This window comes from Anthonomus grandis, chromosome 12, assembly GCF_022605725.1.
Source record: "Anthonomus grandis grandis chromosome 12, icAntGran1.3, whole genome shotgun sequence".
In the NCBI taxonomy this organism is placed as follows: domain Eukaryota; kingdom Metazoa; phylum Arthropoda; class Insecta; order Coleoptera; family Curculionidae; genus Anthonomus; species Anthonomus grandis.
In genome coordinates this window covers 61,644-85,205 of record NC_065557.1, presented here as the reverse complement: position 1 = coordinate 85,205, position 23,562 = coordinate 61,644, and the positions used below count along the sequence as shown (strand labels likewise).

The following is a 23,562-nucleotide window of genomic DNA, read 5'->3' as shown; positions in this document are numbered from 1 at the left end:
CTCGTTTCTAAATAAAGTTTTATAAGTTTATAAGAATAATTGAGTTTTAGTACCTTATATTGCTACCGTATGTTTAAACCGACGGCTTTTACAGAAAAACCTAAAAGCGGAACTAAAAAATTTTACTAAAAAAAATATGTTTATTTTAACCCAATAAGTAGATTTACAAAAGTATATAACAAAAAACAAACGTTAAGAGTTTCAGGGGTATCTGGGTTAATTAAAAAGGGTTCGCCTAAATACAAAAATTATTTTTTAAATTGTACTTCAGTTTGACGTAAAATTTGATGTCCCGCCTTTTTTTCCATCTCCTGCAGGTTTATATGAAAATGAAGAGTTTTCTTGCAAAAGATCCACATTACCTGAAGAAAAATATTGGAGATGAGATGCATTGTACCCATGATCCTGAGATAGAAACTTATAATTTACTATAAAAATAGTTGTTTCATTGATGAATTTCATCCATTGGAATAATTCACCAAAGCAAAACCAGTGGAATGATCATTATTATAATTTTTTTTAATCAAGTGAATTTTAGAGAATTCCTGGATATATTGGAATCTTCAGCTCATAATTCAGCTCACTGATAAAAATTAAAAAAAAAAAGTAAAATCAAAATAGGTATTTTTGTTACTCCATAGCACTGCACTAAATTTCATAAAAATATTTTAAATAATTAAAAGGTTATGACTAAAAAACATTTTGTTTTCTTAAAATATTAATACCTTGAAGAAAATGAAGGCTCCTGACATCCTGAACACAGAATGTGTGGTGTTAAAATTTTTAAACTGCAATTCAAGACACCCACCCATATTGTGATCCCAATCAGTAATCAGAGCAAGCCATTCTTTTTCAGAGATAAGAAATCCGAGTTTTCCAACTTAACTATGAGGAACTTTTTTTATTGTTTATCGTCAGTGTAATTCGCAAAGTGCGTAACTCCATTTTTATTAAAATATGGATTATTGCGCCATCTGATGCTAGAATATCATATCTATTGTCTGAAAAATGCCTATGTCCGGAACATTAACTGTTTTCGAACAGAAGCTGGTACAGAAAGTTGCCTAACTCCGCGCTTGAAATTGTTGACGGGCAAAATACGTATCTCCAGCCAGTGCCATTGTTTGACATGTGGATAAATGAGTGTTCGTTGGTTTACTCCTGTATTATTTGCATTTTTGCTTAAAGTTTGTGTGTTTCTTAGACAATATTGAGAGGGGTAAGTCTATAATTAATTATTTTGTATGCTTTTTTTTGGAATATTTTAGAAATACCTGCTTTACAGTTATTTGTTTTTCTGAGGAGATACGCGTTTTGGGTCAAAAAGGATAAATAATTGTTAATAATATATATAATAATATTGATAATTAATTCTCATTAAAAATTAATTAAAAAAACTGTTAATATCTTGATTCAAATCAATTGCATTAAGTTATAAGCGATACATTTTAATGACAACGTCTAAGCGTGTATAAATAACTGATTATTGGTTTTTTTCTATTAGAGTAGTTGCGATCAAAATAATACACGTTTTATTTCTTTTACAGAAATGGCTAAAAGGATAGACAAAATTATGAACCTTTCACAAGGACCGACAAAGTTGGTAACTGAGACAATTTCAATTCCCGAAAGTGGGAAGCAAAATTCAAATTTGTTCACTTCTTCTGGGGATACAAATATTATTAAACCTGATGCTCCTTCTATATCTATAATTCAAAAAAACGATATGAATAAAAACGTTTCTATTTTTGAATGTGAGAAGAAAGTGATAACTCAGCTGGCACCCTCTAATGAAGATACAGTTATTATACCTCCTTATTCATCTACCGCTCAGAATAATAACGATGATGAAATTATTATAATTCAAATTGACAGCGAACAAGCGAACATTGGCCCTGGTGACCTCGTGAATTATGCTGCAGAAACTGAAAAGATGCTCAATAATCAAATTTCCTATGGAGAGTCGTACATCATTGGCTGGGAAGATCTTGATATAACAGAAGCCACTTATTGCAGTAAAATAGCAAAACGAAGTTTCATGGAAGAAAATAACGCATGCGTGCAAAATACAGTCGGTCAAGACAATGAGATGGACGAGGACTCCGATTACACCGTTAGTCAAGAAGAGATGGAAGGAGGTTCAGGTGATGATGCAGAATCTGATAGTATAGACGAAGAGGGTGATTTGGAAGAAAGTGAAATCACCCCAGAAGTACCAATGAAGCGTTCCAGATCTAAAAGAAGCGAAACCGATTAAAGCAAATGGAAGAAACAAAATAGCTACAAAAATAGGGAAAAGGGGCTTAAGTACAAAGGAAAAAGAAAAGAAAATGATGGATGGAACTACGATATTGAAAGATGTGCCAAAAAACTAAAACCTTGGTGTAGCTGTAAGTTGAGTAGAAACAGCAACACGAAATTAAAATGTTTTTCTATTACTGAAAACTCTAGGCCAGAAAAATTTGAAAATTTTTGAAGAAAGAGCTGGGGTGAAAAAAGAAGCTATGTGAACACACTTTTAGTAGTAAAACCAATATCAAGACGAAGAGGAGAACAGGAAATATCTAGAAGACAAACATCCACTGAGTTTTATTTAAAAGATGGTTACAATCGAACAAAAGTATGTAAAAGGATGTTTTTGAATACACTCTGTGTTGGAGAAATCGTAATAAAGAAGATAGATGTGATATTTGTGTGGCTTTTGAAACGAAAAATATTTCGCAAGAAGAGTACGATTTTCACCTTATTTTGAAAAACGAAGCACGAGAAGAAAAAACTAATGAGAATCAAACAATGAAGTTTTTGCTATGGACTTGCAGTCTGTGTTACTTTGCCCAAAAGTCAAACGTGAGCTCCCTTTATTATAAAACTAAGCTAATTATACATAATTTTACGATTTAAAGCGTCAACAAGGTGAATGCTTTTTGTGGAATGAAACAGAAGGTAAGGTAACACCCAATAAGTTTGCTACAATAATAGTAAAATTTCTAAAAAGAAAAATTAAAGCCTGTTCCAATGACAAAAAACCAGACTATATTTTTTATAGCGATGGCTGCGCAGCACAAAACACAAATTCTGTGTTGGCAAATGTGCTTTTTAACTTGGCAATTGAAAAAGACGTAACCATAATACAAAAATACCTACAGAAGGGTCACAGTCAGATGGAGGCGGACAGCATGCATTCAACTATAGAGAGGATGATTAGAAAGTCCAGAATTAACGTACCAGCTGATTACGTTGCGATGCGATGCCAAAAAGCATGTTTGAAAAGTGCTTATAATGTAGAGTATTTGTCACATGATTACTTTAAGAACGTAGAAGGGAAGATAAGTTTTATTGCATCCAAAAGACTTAAAAGTTGACTTAAAAGCAATTGAGTACACTAGAGAAAACATGTTTTTTAAATTAAAGACATTCAGAATTGCAATGGAAAACTTTTGCAGTCAGATTGCCTGCAAACCTCAAATGTGTAGACTTCGATACCTTGCCACCATTGTACAGAACCAGATTCCCCATAAAGAAGGAAAAATAAGAACATTTACAGCAGCTGAAAAAAGTTTACCTCATGACTACCATGCATTTTACGATCAATTACTTTATAGTAAGTAGAATCCTGTACATTTTATAAGCATCTAATTTTACGTTTTTTTAAGAATTTAATCTTATTTTTTTAGTTATTTACGGTTAATTATAAGTTTAGAGTTATTTGTTGTGTTGTGAACAAGAAAGACAACCTGTATAAATTTTTATTTTATGTAGAGGAAGAAAATAAAGACTATTTATTTCTAGAAAAAAAAACCGTATCTCCTATTTTTTATCAAAAAATTAGTTCACAAACTGCGTATCTCCATTATATTTATAAAAAATGTAGTATTTAAGCATCAATACCAAAAATATTATTCTTTTACTTCACCTAACTTAACTAACACTCATTTAAACAAATTTCTTTCTAACCTATGTTAGTAGTACCCACATTAATCAGTTTTTTTAGCTCTCATGTAAAATTTCGCTAAATGGAGTTACGCACTTTGCGAATTACACTGACGTTATTTAGTTAATATCGCATTACAAGCCACAGAATGTTTTTTTTTATATTTAAATAACAAGTTCGCCAGTATAATGGTGAAAACATGAAAAATAGACGTTAAGAAAAAATAAATCATCAAATGAGCGTATTCCTCACAATATTTTCGTTAAAAAATTCGAATTAAGTATCTCAGGAAAAAACTGTGTCAAAAAATAGCTTGTCCTTATTATTTTCTCGTTAATTTAATAATTGGGCCCAACGATTATCCTTATTTGAAAAAGTGATTCTTACAGCAAACCACGCGATCAGGACTAAAACTTTGCAATGGCAAAATGTTACTCCACCTAGTCAACAACAACAATGCACACCTAGTGATAAAACCTTGCTACCGTCATTTTAATCTTAACTGGACAATAGCAAAATTCACTTTTTCCTTTCTCGCTCGCGCACCATCATACCGTTCAAACAAACAAACAAACAAACAAAAAATAATAAAAATTCGAATAATAATAATAATAATAATAATAGATAGACCTATAAGAACATTATCATTTCGCCTAAAAATATGAATAAGTTAACTACCAAAACGTGTAGCCGCCCTCGGATCCGCCCGCCAAGAAGGTGTTTTTCTTCTGTCCGAGGGCGACCTGGTGTCCGGCCATGGCGGCCAATTGGGCGGCGGAGGGCGGCACGCCGGGGGGCGGCTGCGGGATCACCTGCTGCGCGATCCCGTCGAACCGCGCGCCCGCGTCGTACCCGTTCTGAAACAGGTGCGGATTCTATTTGGGTCGACTTGATTCACTTTTATCGATTCGATTACCATTCAAACGTGACAAAACAAAAATGTCTTAATAACTTACTGGTATCATGATGGTGGGTCTCAGCTGTGCCGCGGGTTGCATCGCGTACGAGTAAGCGCCTAGCGATGGATAGTATTGCATTGGGGTGTACGAGGGGTAACCCAGATATGTCGGATAGCCAGTGGCGTACATCGTTCCCGGAGGATACATCTTGTATAAACACATTCATTCATAATTATTTTATTTTATTTTCAATTTCGTGTTTGTGACCCAATATCTTCAATATTGCGGAGGGTTGTTGGGTGGGGTCAGAAATAAAACAGAAACCTGTTTACCTAAATGTCGACGTTTCGACTTATATTAAGTCATCCTCAGGACACTGAAATGGATTCAAGTAATTACAGAGATAAAACAAAGTAATTTCAAGTACATAAAAAACACTATTAAAATAAATGTTCTTTAAGTTACAAAAATTAAAACAACAAAAACCACGACACAGTTAAAATTACATTCAGGTACAATCCGTTAAAAAATTTTTTTTTATAAAAAAAAAACAGTATAAAATAATTTTTTTTTTTTCTTTATACATTACACCTCTTACCTAAGTCTAGGTTTCTTAAGTTATAATTAAAATAGGAGCGTAGAATTATTTTTAACATGGGTTAAATTGTAGGTGTCATTGTGGGCAAACTAGAATCAACAATAAGCCAAGAAACAAATGTTTTTATTCTTCCGAGCGTTTATTTATTTAATTTTTATGATTCAATGTTATGTTGATAAGTTAAGGATTAGTAGATAAGGAAGATGTATGTATCTATACGTTCAAAACCAGACTTAATATAAGTCGAAACGTCGACATTTAGGTAAACAGGTTTCTGTTTTATTTCTGACCCCACCCAACAACCCTCCGCAATTTTATTTTATTATTGGAAAGAATGGTTAATAAGGAAGTTGTTTTTTCCTGTCAATCTTGATTCAACAAGAGTAATAAATCATCAAATTTAAGAATCAAACACTCAAAAAAAAGATACATTTTGATGTTTGGTATTTGGAAACAAGACTTCCCTTAAGAAAACAAGTTCTTTATTAATATCTTGTTTGTTAATTAAAGATGGAGCACTTACATGTTGACCTACAATAGCGGGATGAGTCAAGGCCGCCTGATCGTAAGTAGGCGGAGGTCCCTGGGGATAAATTTGTGTCTGTCCTGGGATAACGTATGGTGATCCCGGCATTCCAGGCATAACTGCAATTAGACGCATTCATTATAAAAGGGATCAGAATTTGCACTGAAAAATCTGAATTCGCCTTTTATTTACATATTAATTGAGGAGGTTTGAAACAAAACCGAATAAATCCATTTTTTACAAAAATTTAGCTAGCAGCGAATATTGGTTTATCTTGCTTAATTACATCATATCAGCTAAATATTGGCGTGCAAAAACTAATAAATCCTACTTAATTTTAACGGCAATATTGATGTTTTCATGAAAGACCAAATAAATCCACTTTTTGTTCAAACCCGAATAAATCCATAAATACATTAATTCTTTTTCAAATTTCTTACTTTAACTTATTATATAAATGTATAATTTGAATAATTTATGGCACTATCACCAGCGATGTCGTAAAAATTTGAACATGCGTGTTCAGCCATTTTGTCGTTGATTCGCCTCTGCGTGTTTGCGCGCATGGACTCGGGCGACCATGTGTTAGTCGGTACAGTAAGTAGTGTAAACATAAACATTGGGTACGGTACTTTGATTGATGTGGTTGAGTTGTAGTCATGCTGTATATTATTTCTGTTCTTTTAGTGGTTTTTAAATAAAATAAATACAAGCTGCAGTAATAGGTCCTGAATAAAAAATACGGAGGAAGATTGTTTGAGAGATTCAGTAGCTGTGGCTTCTTCCACAAGCTCCTGCTTGATTCTTACAAAATTTAATATTGGATTTTCGTCTTCCCGGCTTCTAATACCTGTTCCCAATGCACGCGTCTAAAGCAAAGAGAGAAAACCAAGTATATGACTGAATATCAAGTTCATAAAAGAAGAGCAAAAGCCTTTTACGAGCTTGCTAAGCAAGAGCCAGAAAATTCCCTGACATTCTGCTTTGACCTGCATCAGGTTCAACCCTCACACACGCCAATTTCCGATGCATTTTATTAAAACCAAATAAACCTCTATTCTTTTTACTATGTTGGTATGAACTTCAAAAACCCAACGTTTTATATTTGGACTGAAGATCAGGATGGGAGGGGTGCTACAGAAGTGTCATCTGCTTGGTTGATTACCTAAAATCCTTGGAACTGGATAATATAACCCAGATTATATTGTTCTGCAATGGATGTAGGGGCCAGAACAAAAATTCCCATTTGATTCATATGTTAATGTTTTGGCTGTTAAAGTATTCTTCTGAAAATATCACAAAAGTTTGTATCATCTAGCCAGTAAGAGGCCACGGGTTTATGCCAGCAGATAGAGTTTTTGGGCGACTTGAAAAGATATTTAGAAGCAATTTGGACAGGAGTGGAAAAGTGACAAAGTTCCAAAAATCATTTTTGGTGGATTTATTCGGTTTTGCTCTAAACCTCCTCAATTGTTTTAAACATGCCGGATTCCTAGAACAGACACTGGAAACTGCCGACTCTGAAAATGACCTTCCTTTAGCCGAGTTGGCAAGAAGAATAAGTAATGACTTTGATATAGAAAATTATGTGCCTCTAGCTGTAATTAAAGGACACTTTAAATTAACTGATGAATTATGGACTGATTTCATAGATTCTGATAGTCACTTGGACACAAACAGTACTTTGAGTGCAAATACAAGCAAATTGCAGCGGAGGTTCTTACAATTGAGGATACCCAAGATCAAGGTGAAGAGGGCCGGTCTGAGGACGATGACGAATTTAATCCACCATCTATTGAAGAAGCTTTACGAGCAGTGAAGACCCTAAACAGTTTCGTACTATACAATAATGCGAGTGACGAAAAACTTTTAGACACAACCAGCTTTATTGAGAAAAAAATTGAATCAATTTACTGTAACTCGCGTTGCAAAAAACAAACAATGGTAATAGATTTTTTAACTAAATCTCATACTAAAATGTACATACATACAAATGTATTTTATGTACTATGTAGGTTTACCTTACGTTACCTGTATCAGTGTAAATTTAGTTTTTTTTTTATATTGGATTTTCATTTTTGCTTTGTATGCATCTATGTATTTTCAGGGTTTTGTAAAATTAAAAAATATTTATAACATACATAGTTTTATTTGAAAAAAAAAAGACGTAGGGTATGTAGGTCCTTTAATAACGACCCATGTTCAGTAGTCCTTTCGCCGTCGTTAAATCCGACTTTCACTGTATATTGTATTTTTCTCAATAAAATAACGTATTATGAATAACGTTAATGAAAAATTCCGTTTGAACTTACCTCCATAGGGTTGGGGCGTAGGAACTTGGGGATTAGCCTGAGGCGGAGGCTGAGGCGTAAATGACGGGGCGGTCGATGGGGGTGGAACCGCTCCCCCGATTGCTGTAAAATCAAGTTCGATCCGTTGATACGTTTATGTACAAATTATCTACAAATTTATTTAATAACAAAAAAAATAATGTTAACTAGACAAACCTTTCCCTAAGAGTGATTGAATTACGATATAATAATTGTGATGGTGGTGATACTATGTATACTGAGGCATTGATTTGAATAAATTGTAATGAATGTGGTGATAAACGGAACCGAGCTTAAAAGGTAGTTGTTGTTTTTATAGCAAGACAGGGACGTATTTTTTTTTTAATTTAATCGTTCACTTCTATGATTTGTATTATGCTATTTGGGGTTTCCAGTCGGCTGAATATACAGGGTGATTTTTAAGTTGATACTTTTTTTTTAAGTTGATAGAACTCGGTAAAATATACATTTTTTTCAATACACTCAAAAACAAGACACATACAGAATAAAAAAAGTGAATATGGGTTTGTTTTTCATCGTCTGTTTATGTTTAGTTTTTGCTCGAATTTTTGTATTATCGATCACGCATTGTACCGATCAGTTAGTCTTAGACACTAATTTTAAATTTGCAAATCCTAAAAAAGGCACATCATTATGAAAACAATGAACTTGTGGATATGTTGCTTATTTATGGAGAATGTCTTCAAAGTGCTGCTGCTGCTGCTTCGGTATTATACGCAGACCGCTTTCCTTTGTGGAATCATCCTATACACCCAGAAGTTTCATAAATCTTATTCAACGGGTTAGGAGTACTGACGATTTACGGGAACATCATGGAGGGCATGCAGGAAGAGGAAGGAGACCTCATCTCATCTAAGAAGATCCAACAACAAGTACTCGAGTTGTTGCAGGGCAGGTCGGATTAAGTCAAACAAAAGTATGGACAACATTGCGCGAGAATCAATTTAATCCCTTTCACGTTTAACGTGTCTAAAGCCGGGTACAGACCTAAAGCGCCGCGCACGCGAAGTGACCGCGACGCGTCCGCGGCGCGCTTTTCCCAGGCTTTTTGTTCTGACGGGCCTACCGCGCGCCCACTACGCGACTTTTATCTGCGAGGGGCGACGGGCCTGCCACGCGCCACCTACGGGTCGGATATTTTTTTTTTCCAGTTCTATTCTGGCCTCTGCTTTGATTAGTCCCTAATGTTTATTTCGTGACAATGTCAGACGACCAAGAAACTACAGCATTAATAGCAAACGCTAGTGGTTGTATAGTAATTGCAGATACCTTGATGAAACAAAAGCGAAAGTCCCGCCGATAGTGGTGTACTGAATTGTATAAAAAACGTCCCGGTTTAGAACTTATGCATGATTTAAAGTTTTAACAAATTAGCGGACAATATAAAAATTTCAACCGAATGTCTCCAACAAACTTTGAATTTTTACTACAACAAATAATTTCCGACGTGTCTTCCTCGGAAGCTGCTACAAACCGTACTAACTTGTCTTGTACTAGGGATGATACAAAATATTAGGAACAGTTCCAAACGAGTAACGGCTGTAACAGGTATTAATTTAAAATTTAAGAAAATATTAGTTATTGAGATATCAACTGTTCTGGAGTAATAGAATATAACAGATTACAGACGGAACAGTGGGAATAGCAAAAGAGAGAGAACAGAATAGTGAAGGAAACTGCCTTTGGGCGTTCCTTTTTTATTCGACCTATGATACGTTAATGCGACGAAACACGAAACTCAAAACGGGGATTGGCCGGATTGGGGATTTATTTAGACGAGTAGACGAAAGATGGAACGGTTGGCGTATTGGTCGATTTTAGCATCAGCATCATTCTTTTACATCGCAAAATCCAAAACTTTATTAATTTTTCATAACCGTTCCGTTTCCCCTTAAAGTAGGTATTAAATTAAATTTTATATCGTATCAAAGTTGTTTTAACGATCTCGGTTGGAACTGTTATTAAGTAACAGGTATTTGGAACTGTTCCGGAATAGGAACAGGAAACAGTTCCAAAAAAATACTAGTCTGTACCATCCCTAACTTGTACCAACGCGCCCCTTTGAGCGTGTCGAAAATACCGACAAAAAATGGATCGCAGTGCGCCCACAACGGGCGGCTCGCGCGCCTCCTTCGAGCCCGTACGTACTGCACGAATTTGGCTCGTCGCGGGCACGTCCCCTCAGGTCTATACGAAACTCAAGCGCTACTGCTTGAAGACTTCCCCCGCAGAGTTTAGTTCTGTGAATGGTTCCTACAACAACATGAAAATGATCAACATTTTTCGAACAAAATCTTAGCCATGGACGAGGCAACATTCACCCGAAACGGAATTAACAATTTTAGAAATACGCATGTTTGGTCTGTTGATAATCCCCATGCAATTCGCAGAACCAATTTTCAACACCGCTTTTCTGCTAATGTGTGGGCAGGAATTGTGAATGGGATACTTGTTGGACCATTTATCTTATCAGACCGTTTGACGGGCGATGTTTATTTGGACTTTTTGCAAAAATAATATGCCTGTTCTGTTATAGAAGACGTGCCATTGAATATCAGGCAAGCTATGTGGCTCCTGCAGGATGGAGCACCTGCCCATTTTAGACGAGAAGTGAACGAATTTTTGGATAAATGGACCAGTTGCATGGCCACCAAGGTCTCAAACTCAAAAATGCTTTATTGTCAATATAAACATAGAAGTTGTAGACAAAGCCAGTAGACTGTACATTAAAGGAATAAAAACGAGAAACTAATTTAAAATAAAATAAAATTATATAAAACTAGCCTAGCAAGAAATATTTTCGTCCTTGTACGTAGGCTTTTTTCAGTCCTAAGTTGTTTTATTTCTAATGGAAGTTTATTAAACAGCCCTCTACCTCCATATAAGTATGATAGAGCCACGGATAAGTTCAAAATGAGGAATGGGTAGCCTCAACAAATAATTTTGTCGCGTATTATAGTGGCTTCCTAAGTGGAGTTCCTGTTTATATTTTCTAAAAACTAAGCAAACTGTTTCCAAAATAAAGATACAACACAGGGTTATAATATTATGACTAATACAAAAAGCGGGCCCCACATAGATATCTAATGGCCCTTTTCTGGAGTACAAACACTGATCTAAAAAGTAAATTTGAACATGAACCCCAAAAGCAAATTCGATATTGAAGGTGCGACCCGATAATCGCAGGGTATGCAGATCTGGCGATGGAGAAATTAAGACTGGTGGCAATAACCCTTAGGGCGTAGCAGCCTGTTGAGACTTTTCTATACATACATTCACAATATGGTCTTTAAATTTGAGGAACTTGTCTATGGAAAGACCCAAAAACTTACTGAACGCGGTGGCATGGTGATGGCTTAATTATTTAAACATATATTTATTTAAACAGGTATTTGTTTTGGAAACATTAAATGTCAAAAAATTTGCATCACACCAGTCTTTTATTTTTAACAAATCTGCACGTATATTGGCCTCCATTTGAGAAACATCAGAGTCGTGCCAGAGGATGGTAGTATCACTGGCAAACAATGTAAATTTGCCAGTTATAGTCCATATGAACTCAATCCGAACAGCAGAAAAACTAAAACTCGGGTCATTAGCGCTATCTTTGTAAAGCATAGGCGTGCCACAGAAGGATTATAAAAAATATTTTAAAGGTGTATTTGTACGTTATACTCACCAATGGTAGTGATTTTTAACTGTTATATGAGTAAATTAGGCAATCTAATGGTCTTTCAAAATGAAGGTTTTGGTGCCTTTAAATATTGCCATGTTGTGCATTATATATATAATTAGGATAATCAGTAAGTAATTTATTCTGAATCATGTCTAAGGTTGGAACTTTGTTTTGACTGTAAAATTGATATACAGTTCGGCGTATTACGTCTTTGTCGCTATCATCAACTTTTTTAAGGTCCTTTTTCTCTTCACAGAATGATCGATGACGTCTCCGGCTTTTATCACTGTGTAGATGGTAGTACGGGCAAGTTTAGTCAGCTCACAAACTGTTTTTAAAATGTCGTTTTGTGAGGCCCCGCGCATTTCGTTTTTTAGGCAATTGAAAATATTTAAAACAACTCTCTGGGTATGAACATGTAAGTCTTTATTTAAAAATTCCGATTGCGCCAAGTCGGAATTAATTATTCCAAATTGTCCATTTCATTATCAAAAACATCAAAAGGTCTCCACAATGGCATTTTAAATTGTTAGATAAAAAGTATTTAAAAACAGTGATAACAACAGTAACAACAAATTAATTTATAAGATTACGACACGCGACCAACACACTCTTAAGACACCTGATTCTAAACCAAAAATAAAACATAAAACGCCACTGGCACCAGGTCCATGTAAAATTTATCGTATATCGTCCACAATTCAAACCCCAAGCGCCGGTAGTAATCTTTTGTCTTTTACACGTCATTGCTGGGAAATTTCCAGCGATCAGATGTCTTTAAATATACGAGGACCGCTCATTATAAATTTTGCTATTTGTTTCAATGAGTGAATTTAGTATATTGGCCGTACCCCAATTTGTAAGGTGTTCGAATTGAAATCACCTACACTATACCTGAAGTTGTGGCGGATCGTTCACATAAATGAGAAAAAGTAGAGGACCAAGTACTGGTCCTTGTGGAACACCCACATTTATATTAAGTTCCTTAGAGATACCATTATTAAATTTGACAGCCTGAATACGATTTGATAAGTAGGAACGAAACCACTCAAGGGCAGTTCCTCTGAAACCATAGAGCTCCAGTTTCATCAGCAGCACTCTGTGACTCACGCAGTCAAATGCCTTGGACAAGTCACAGAATACCGCTGCTGCATTTTCACCAACAATCAGTCGGTTGTACAGGTGCTCTAGAAAGCTAAAGATAGCATCACTTGTGCTCACGAAAGCCAAACTGCTGAAGACTCAATAGGCCAAACCTATTTAAAAATGAAACCATCCTCACCTTAACGAGCCGTTCCACTATCTTGGCTAAAGTAGACAATTACGCTATAGGTCTAAAGTTAGAAGGACAGTCGCGATCGCCACCCTTGTAAAGAGGAACAATCATCGCTCTTTTTAAGCACTCTGGGAAAACTCCAGACATAAATGAAAAGTTAATTGACTCGGCCAAGACTTGCAAAGCAACAAGAGGTAAAGCAGAAAATATTTTAAGAGAAAGACCATCCCAACCTGATGAACTCTTATTCTTAATATTAACCATTAACTGTTTAAGCTCTTCTACACTTGTGGGGGCAAAAAAGAAAGATTCGTCTACTACCACATTGCTGAGATAGCTCCTGGGATCTTTTTTTGTGAGAGATTGGCTGCAAGGTTACTAGCAGTATTATTGATACGGTCGACAGACCTAAATCCATGTAAATTTTTTTGTGGGGGTATAGTTTTCAAAGACGCCTATCGAAACACAAGAAGAACTAAAAGCACGTATTGAGCAGGCTGCGGCAACAGTTAAACAAAAACCGATTTCTCTATTGCGTGCCCTTACGTCGGTTACGTCAAGCAAATCGTTGTGTTGAAATTAATGGTGACAAATTAGAGAGGACCGTATTGGACTCATTTTATAACATTTTGGCAATGCAATTTTTTTATTTTTCTTTTCTTTTGAAAAAAATGTTTATTTTACCGAGTCCTATACACAGTTCAAAGTATCAACTTAAAATTCACCCTGAATAGTGACTAAATAATTATTTGTAATACGTGTAATATTAAAATGTTTTTTTTTTTTTAATTAAACAATGACTTAAAACAAGTTACAATTTGATGTGAACAAATTTAATACGCCCCTGCTCTTGTGCTTTAACTTGAATTTATTTAAATTCATTTAACACTACCAAAGTGGCTGTTTAAAAACCACAACCATAAATGAATGAATAGAATTAACCTTAAATATTACTTTAAAATTATAATGTTCATTTACGAGATAAAAAATCTATAATAATATGTTGTCCTTAGCTTAGGGCATGCACGTGAACATTTATTTTTGCGTTCAGTATAGTAATTTCTACCGATTAATTTTAGCTTCTACGTTTGTTCAAGCACTGAACGCAAAAATAAACATTTTTCCTTCTTTGGTCGATACATGCAAAATCAAAAAATTAAAAAATAAAATATTAGTATATTTCACGGCACGAAATATACTTTATATAGGAAATAAACTCAAAAGCATGCCCAAATCAAAAAAAAAATAACGCAACGGTTAGAAATTTCTAAATTCATGCAGTTAGTATAAAAGTAATTCTAAAATAAACGAAAACCTGTTAATAAGAAGCAAATATTTAAAAAAAACTAGTCTATATAAAAAGGTTAAAGTTATATTGAGATTTACGTACAGGAGTAAAACACCCACATTAAGTTGATTAACCTTTTTATCGAAACCAAAATAAAGGATTGTAAATAAATTAAAAAATCTATGTTTATACACTAAGAGCTACCGCATGCAAACTCATGTTATTTCTGTTTTTATTCGTTCTCCGAAATTGTCTCTAAAAAAGCACGTTTTTAATTATACCCCTTGTAGAGCCCATGATTGTATGCATCCAAACAGAAATATCACTTAAAAGTCTAAAACCTAGTGTAATGTACTTAAACTAAATTATTCACATATTAATAAATGATTATATCAAACATTATAAATACAAAGAAAATCCCTTAGACCTGTCAGTTTGTTATTGTTTTTTTTTTTTTCAAATAAAATAATCCTATATATTATAAGATTAGTTTATTTGACCGCTAATTTAATTGCAAACCCCATAAAAGTCAATTTACATTGAAATTTACGTGAAACTATGGAGTTTACAAAGTATATGGTGGTATAGGATAAATAATGATATAGCGACGTAGATTTTATGTGCTTCAGCGGAATAGCCAACATGTCTTTATGTAGCAAACACTGGGTGGAACCCCAATATTCGACACCCTACACCCACACACTACAAAAAATATGTAACTATACTATAATATATACAGTACAATTTTTTTTTAACAAACTGGTTACATATTTTTTGCCAATAATCATGCAGTGAATAAAATAGACCACAAAATGTCTAATGTTGGACCATTGAGAGTTTTATACATCTTCAGCTACGTAAGTAAGTAAATTTTACATACCCTATATTTGTCCTGTTTTTTCTTTATCGATAAATAAAAAAAAATTAATCAATATCATATTTTAAAAGAGAAATTATTAGGACAAAAAATTGCTATGATTATTACATTCAAGGTATTTCTTGTAAGTTGTAGATTCTGCATTTATTTTGTTATAAATAAAAGATTGTTTCAAAAAAAAAAAAATTATTCCTTAAGCTGTATGGTAAATAATGGTATTGGCAAGTATGTTTTAATAAATATGGCACAAATAAAAACTGAAAGGTCATTTTTACTATCCCTAATCAAAATAATTCTCCTCTCGATTATATTACATGACTTTGGGTAGAATATTTTTCAAAGGTATGTATATTCAGAGAGCTTATTGGCAAATAGGTTTGCAAAGAATTTGATTTTAAAAGTTCTAAAAAATATTCTCTAAGTGACTTCTTGTTCAGAAAGCATACTACATTTATAGAAAATGTGTAGCTAATGTTCAATGTATTTGAAGTAAAACTGGTGAATTTCAAATACTGCTTAAATATATATAATTTAATAAATGAGCACTGGCTCACATCTGTTGAGCTTGATTCTCTTATTTTAATTTGTACGTGGTTGGAAAGTGTATGTCTGCAATGTAAAATTGGTGAATAGCAATACTATGATACAGAATTGTGACATGACGTAACTTTGATCAATAATAATAATAATAATAATAATAATAAATCAGCTTGAGGTTAGATATTACAAAGAATTTCAAAATGTATCTTAAATAATTGCATAGTTACAAAATATTAAGTTATAACTGCCTATATGCACAACCGATTAACATTACAACGTTTGATAACCACACAGACTTATGAAATTTACAATAAGTTAAAGAATAGATATTTAACAACACTCTAGGCTAACAGAGATCAGTAATATAACTGCTTATTTTTCGCTAAAATATAGAAGGTGAAATATATTTTAACTCAGGAGGAATTTTATTATATTGCAGATGAATACAGTAACTAAAGCTCCTCTCAAATAAAACAGTTTTATGAAGAGGAGGTGTAATAAAATGCTTTTTTTATTCTTAATTTCTTAAGTCCAAAACATGAGCGTCATATCTAAACTTAATTTTCTGATAAAGGTAATTAGGACATTTTTTAAAGACAATTTTATTAAAGAGAACAAGACTATGTAGTAACCTCCTTTCACTCATATTTAGCCATCTCATCAAGCGTAATTCACTACTCACACCTCTATCAAATTTTCTCATTTCATTAATTAGCCTTACACAACCATTTTGAATGTACTGTATTCTTTTTATATCACTTATCAAAAGGCAGGAGCCATACAAAACATCACAGTAAGTGAAATGGGACAATACAAGACTGTCACATAAAATTTTTAGTTCCTTATTAAGTAGCTGCCTCTGACTATAAAGTAACTTAAGGTTAATAAAAGCTTTTTTAATACATTGATCAATGTGCTCAGTGAACCTCAACTTAACATCTAATAAAACTCCAAGATTCCTAGCCACATTACTACAATTTATTAGTTGACCATTCAATTTAATCTGAACAAATTTCTCATATGTGTCTCTGGAATGCAACCTACCAAAAAGAAGAACCTTACATTTACTTGGGTTTAAACTCAAACAATGATTTTCCGATGCCTTTGCCAGCATGTTAAGGTCGTAAGATACCTTATCATTAGCTTCAAAGATTTTGTTAGGAGGAAAAGAGAAATAAACCTGTGTATCGTCGGCATATAGATGGACTTTTGAATATTTGAGACTCTTACACAATTGAGACGTATACAGGGTAAAGAATAAAGGACCAAGAATAGACCCTTGTGGTACTCCGCAAAAGAGATCCATAGCCGAGGATTGCTTCCCATTGAGCTTTCCAATACCCTCTCTAAAACTTTTGAGATAACAGGGAGAATGCTAATTCAGTTGGAGAAGGGACTTTTGGAATAGGGATAAGGTATGAGGACTTCCAAGAATCGGGAAAAGTTGAAGATTCAATACAACAATTAACAAGATGCACTAGAAATGGAAGAATATATGGACAGCAGTGGAGCAGCATCGACAAGCCTATACCATCTGTCCCAATGGCCTCAGATTTCATTGAGAATAAAGTAGATTTAACTTCTTCAAGCGTTGCTATCTGAAACTCGAAGTTTCCTACCCCTTCCTTGACATTTAGTAGATAATAAGACAACGTTTCTGGATTAGGCGCGTTGGAAGGTGCAGCATTTATAAAAAAGGTATTTATGATTTCAGGGTCACCCAAGTGGTCAGGAATGGTGTTTTGAGGCTTGCAATGTATGTTCAGCTGACGTAGTACCTTCCAGTTATTTTTGGAGTCACCCTTTTGTAAGGTGTTATTGAGATAGCACTTCTTCTCTATTTCAACAGCCGCTGTCACTTGGTTCCGAAGTTGGCGATAGTGTTCCCAATTTAATTCAGTTTTTTGTCTTTTGTACTTGGACAAGGCCCCATTTCTAAGATAAATAAGATGTTTGATCCAAGGACTCCTTCCTTTAGTAATTCTGGCCGTTTTAAATGGTGCATGTATATTAAAAAGATTAAGTATACAATCATTAAACCTATCAACTTTAGCATTAATATCTTCCATATAAAATATGTCATCTAATCGAGAATTTAATAAATCTTGGTAAAAATTATCATGTATAAAATGTTTAAAATCCCTGTAAGTTAATAGGAAGGGTGGAGGTTTGAAAATCATAAGACGTACTTTACATAAAACGACAAAATGATTTGATACCTGAAAATTTGAATCAACACTACTATTCTGTACAAAATTTATGTTTGAGCATATAATCAAATCTAAGAATCAATGCTGGAAATTAAAAGTTTATACAATTATTATATCCTTTAAATTTGACTGACTTGTGCAAATAAATGTACTTTCTGCGTCATCCTCCATGAAGCCATTCTCGCTAGGATTATATGCAACACTGTATTTCCTTCATCTCATTATATAGGAAGAATTTTTAGCAGAGCAAATTTCAATGTTTTTGGAATGAAGTTGAAATGGCTCCTGACCCGTTTACTTTGTTATTTCATGTGCTATGTGACAAGATCAATCAGTGTTTTCCTAAAAAGAGGCTTAAAATGAAAAATGAAAACCATGGGTCACAGCAGGCCTCAGAACTTCAGCTAAAAACCTTCGTTTTTTGGCTAAGTTGTGCAAGTATACAACTAATGCAAACAACATTCTTTATCATCAGAAATATCGTAGTCTATACAGAAAGACGATAAAAGCAGCAAAGGTTAAATATTATAGTGACCGCTTGAATATGTCCTCAAATAGGCAGAGAAAATATTGGTCAATTATAAATGACTTCAGGCATTCTCACAAGAAAGTTTCAGAACCAGAAGTAAGGCCAAATAGTTTAAATGATTATTACTGTAATATTCCTCATTTATTGCTCAAGGATGTGAATACTAATATTGATCCTTTGCATTATATTCAACAAGTGTCAGTTCAAAATTCCTTTTTTCTTTTATCCTGTTAGCCTTACTGACATTAGAGATGCAATTAAAAGCTTAAAAAACCATAAATCAGCTGGAGCTGATGAGCTTTGCCTGACTCAGCATTGAGCTTCTGTCATAAACAATTCCTTTCATAATGGCATCTTCCCAGCATGTTTGAAAGAGGCATTGGTCATCCCTCTTTATAAGGGTGGAGATTTGAGTGAGCCTTGTAATTTCCATCCAATTTCTATATTATTTACCCTCTCCAAGATAGTTGAAAAACTTGCAAAAATCAGAATTTTGTCTTTTTTGCAACATAATTGCATTTTATCTGCAAATCAGTTTGGATTTCAAACGGGAAAAGGGACTCATGACGCTGTTTTCGGCTTTTTGAAGAGTGTCTATGTGTCCTTGCCATCCGGCAGTGTTTTGCGATTTATCCAAGGCATCTGATTGTGTAGATCATGGAATACTGCTGTCAAAGCTCAATAATTATGGCTTTAGAGGTGTGGCATTGCAATAGCTGGAATCCTATCTGTCTAATCGTACCCAAAGAGTTACAGTATCTGGATGTTTATCCGATTCCAAATCCCTTAAAACTGGAGTACCTCAGGGTTCAGTGTTAGGACCACTATTATTTTTGCTCTATGTAAATGATTTGGGTTCATTAAAACTGCATGGCAAAGTGGTTCAGTTTGCTGATGATACCACCATTTTATGGAATCATAGAGATTCTGATAATGTTAGAGCCCAGGTTTTTAAGGATCTTAAGATTTTATCGGAGCGGTGTGCTGCAAACAGGCCTGTATTTAATGTAGGCAAAACCTTTATTATGGGATTTAAGTGTGACGTTCAGGACCTTATGTTTAGTGAAAACTCCCCCTTGCAAAACAAAGAAAGCTGTAAGTTCCTTGGTATTACCATTGATGATTCCCTTCGCTTTGAAGATCATATCCTAAATCTTGCATCAAAATTATCCTCTGGATGCTTTGCAGTAAGAATGGCGGGGCATGAGCTGGGAGGGGTAGTTGCACGTTCAGTGTACTTTTCTCTTATTGAGTCCCATATTCGTTATGGCTTGCCTTTTTGGGGTTTAAGCAACAAGGGATTATTAAACATAATTTTTGTGATTCAAAAAAAGGCAGTTAGATACCTATGTTCTGCTCGGTTTTAGAGATTCTTGTAAACCTCTTTTTATATCTCAAAAAATCCTAACTCTTTTTATCTTAGAAACAGCTACTCTTATTCATAAATGTCCTAAACCTCCCTCTAACACTGGCCATATGACTTGCCAAGTTAACGATTTTCCCTTACCAATCCCTACATCCTCCCTCACCAAGAACTCACTTATATACCTTAGCAAAAAAATATACAACCATATTCCTCTATGTATCAGACAAATTTTAGAAGTTAAGAAATTCAAAAAGGAATTAAAATCACTTTTATTATCCATATTATAGCCTTGACGATTTTTTTAATGATACCTTTTGACCTATTGCCCACATATTTAATCTTATCTTGTCGTCAACAGTATTTCCTGATAAATGGAAGACTGCAAGAATATCCCTGATACTCAAAAAGGGACCGAAGAACAACATTCAAAATTACAGAGCTATATCAATCTTATGTAATTTCTCCAAACTTTTTGAAATAGTTCTTTATAATAGAATATATGCCCATGTCAAATTAGACATAGCACCTAATCAATTTGGTTTCATCAAAAATCGCTCCTGTACAGTAAATCTGGCTTGCCTAAATGAGAATCTGTGTCAGCATTTGGATAATAGAGGTCAGGTTGATGTAATATACCTTGATTTCTGTAAAGCTTTTGACCAAATTGACCACTTTGTACTTCTTCATAAGCTAACATTTAGTTTCTTTGATAAAATCTTACTTGTGAGGTCGTAAACAGTTTGTTGAATATGAAGGCTTTAAGTCTCCTATATATGAAGTGTGCTCGGGAGTTCCGCAAGGATCTAACTTGGGCCCGCTTCTCTTTTTATTATTTATAAACGATCTTGCCAATTTACTGTCTTGTCAGAGTTTACTGTGTGCGGATGATATAAAATTGTTCACAAAAATAGATACTGAAGACGATTGCGAATTCCTTCAGGTAAATCTTAACAAAGTAGAGAATTGGTGCAATGTCAATAGACTATATTTAAATGTTAATAAATACTCTATTCTCTCATTTTCTAGAAAACTGCTGCCAATCAATTTTGACTATAGAGCAAATAATGTTCTGTTGGCCAGAGTGAATGAGGTGATTGATCTGGGAATTACTTATGATGCAAAATTAAGCTTTGCTAAGCATATAGCAAAAATTGTTTCTGACTCTGCCAAATTGTTGGGTTTTGTTTATCAAAACTGTCGGCACTTTGAAAACTATACTTTTTTTCACTTACATACCCTCAAAAATAGAATATGGATCTCTAATTCGGTACCCAATTTATCAGGTAGCTGATAGATGATATTGAGTGCATTCAGGGCAAGTTTATGAAGTATCTCTGGTTTAGAGAGGAAGATGTCTTTCCAGCCAGAGGTTTGGATAGTCAATTATACTTAAAAAGAAGAGAAATTCTTTCCATAAAATTCTTATATAACCTTATTCATAACAAGATTGACTGTCCCATTTGGCTGGATTAAATGTTCGTGTACCAAGAATAAACTCTAGGCATTTTAGATTATTTTATGTAAATCCCACTAGGACTAATATTTTGTTTAAATCCCCTATTAATATAGTGTGTCAGAATTATATTAATAATAATTTACATGAACGGTTTGATATTTTTGTTGACAGTTTAATGTCCATTATAGAAGATATTAAGTAAATAGGTGATGCAGAGTTTTTCTAGTATGTATATAGATAGTCTGTTTAAGTGCATAGAATGTTAAGCATTTTGATTTTTCATTTTTATACTTATCAAAATAAGTAAATTTTTTTTTCTTTTATTCTTTCCTGTAATTGGGTAACAAACCTGTTGGAAATAAATGCCTCTTTTTTTTTGACCTGTGCTCTGACATCATTTTAGTGTTTTAGATTTGTTTCCTATTAAATAATTTAATTTACTTCCTCTAAATTCTGTTTTATTGACAGCTTTACTTATTTTTTAATCAAATTTATCAAAAAGATGTTTTTTTTTATTTTTTCAAGCTGTTTTGTTATAATTAATTATGTGTGTAAATTTTATGGTAAAATGTTTTAGATGTTATGTTTGTTTGAAATTTAGATTTTTTTAGTTTTTAGGATGCTTGTACACAAGATTTTGTTGTCTTACATAATATAGCACATTTTCTTTCTTTCTGAGGTATTTTATTTAGTATAGTTATTTTGTGTAAAATTTTGATTAGATATTACTATAAATTAAGTTCATTATGTTTAAATTTTACAAACTGTTAGTTTACACCTTTAAATATACATATATTTTTGATGTGTATAAAAAATTGTACATTTTCTTGCATCAATAAAACAGTAGTGATATCCTACAACATCTTTTAACTGCCTTGGTTATTATCTTAAAAAAAATAAATTAAATACATAGTATTTTATTAGCGTAGTGTCAAATTTTAAGCATAATTATAATGATATGACTTTTACCATAAACTAGTAAAAATGCTTTGCATACTTTTTACCAATAAACATTTGAATTTGCATAATGATTGTTTAATTGAGAAGGGATAGAAAAAAAACCAATTCGAAACAGGGACAAATATAGGATGGTAGTAGTAAACAAGAACAAATTTCCAACCAAAAAAAATCTAGTGAAGGTAAATCGTTGAGCGGGTATAACCAACAAGCATCAGCCACTGTATTAAACACATGAAAAGAAATAGGTACTGTTTTTGCGATGTCTGATGGTTCCTGGTTTGTTGCCTTTTGGCCCTTTCTCCGTCCTCCTCTGGCCTAGTTAAGTTACCAGCCGCTGCAACTAACCCGACATGATTTTGGTGATAATCAGGCCCTAAATAAGAACATTATAATAAAGTCTCTGCATTTATTAGGCAGTTTTACAATGCAGGACAAGGCTATAATATTTAAACAGATTATTAACTACTGGGGGGCCAGAATGAGTCAGAGCTATCATCTGGGTTACCTGGTCTAGAGAGAGATAACATGAAATGTATTGATTAAAACATCCTGCTGCATATTCTTATGCAATTTTACTGTTGTTTTCTGCCTCCTTACACTTTTTATAAGATTCCAGTCGGAAATTGTCACTCCAATCGGATTACAACGGTTTTTTCAATAAATAAGGCAAATTACAGAGAGAGAGAATTAGAGACCATCTTTAATTTTTTTTTTGTTGTTTAGGTGAGGCCCAAATCGCTTACCTTTCTTGTCGCTCATGTTTGGACGGCTCAAAACAATTTAACAACAATAAGATCGACGAACTTCAGGGGTAAAACTCAAATTCGGGCCGATTCTAAATAAATTCGGGAATATTGTCGAAATTTAGCACTTCTCTACTATATAACTAGGCAACTCCAAAAAAAAAGTAGACCGCCTTGCGGATTGCGACGTTGCCGTTGTCGAGTATTGATTTTGCAATTTGCACCGCACCAATCAAGTTGCAACTAATTTCGAAATATTTTCAAAAATGTAATTGTAATTTTTTTTTGTTAAGGAAATTGTAACGTTAAATAAACCACAATACGTGTGAGCAGCAA

At 33.8% G+C, this 23,562-nt stretch overlaps 1 protein-coding gene across 3 annotated transcripts; it reads right to left on the bottom strand.

Annotated features, from left to right (window-relative positions):
- Nucleotides 1-4,531: 4,531 nt before the first annotated feature.
- On the bottom strand, nt 4,532-23,520 carry LOC126743450 (DAZ-associated protein 2). 3 transcript variants are annotated; one of them, XM_050450557.1, is made up of 6 exons: nt 23,227-23,510; nt 22,733-22,856; nt 8,267-8,368; nt 5,952-6,073; nt 4,888-5,037; nt 4,532-4,806 (listed from the first exon to the last, which is right to left on the bottom strand). In XM_050450557.1, the coding sequence occupies exons 4-6, from the start codon at nt 6,069-6,071 to the stop codon at nt 4,606-4,608; spliced, it is 471 nt and encodes a 156-aa protein (XP_050306514.1). In that variant the 5' UTR covers nt 6,072-6,073; nt 8,267-8,368; nt 22,733-22,856; nt 23,227-23,510; the 3' UTR covers nt 4,532-4,605. The 3 variants fall into 3 exon arrangements, with proteins under 3 accessions (XP_050306514.1, XP_050306513.1, XP_050306512.1); XM_050450556.1 differs by lacking the exon at nt 22,733-22,856 and having other exon boundaries at nt 4,532-4,788; nt 23,227-23,520; XM_050450555.1 differs by lacking the exon at nt 22,733-22,856 and having other exon boundaries at nt 23,227-23,509.
- Between the last annotated feature and the right edge of the window lie 42 nt (nt 23,521-23,562).

What these genes read in the sequence shown, in the direction of transcription:
- LOC126743450 (XM_050450555.1), bottom strand. An exon ending in CCGCTATTGTAGGTCAACAT is followed by an intron (nt 5,038 to 5,951) that starts GTAAGTGCTCCA and finishes TGTTTATACAAG; the next exon opens with ATGTATCCTCCGGGAACGAT. An exon ending in GACCCACCATCATGATACCA is followed by an intron (nt 4,807 to 4,887) that starts GTAAGTTATTAA and finishes CGACCCAAATAG; the next exon opens with AATCCGCACCTGTTTCAGAA.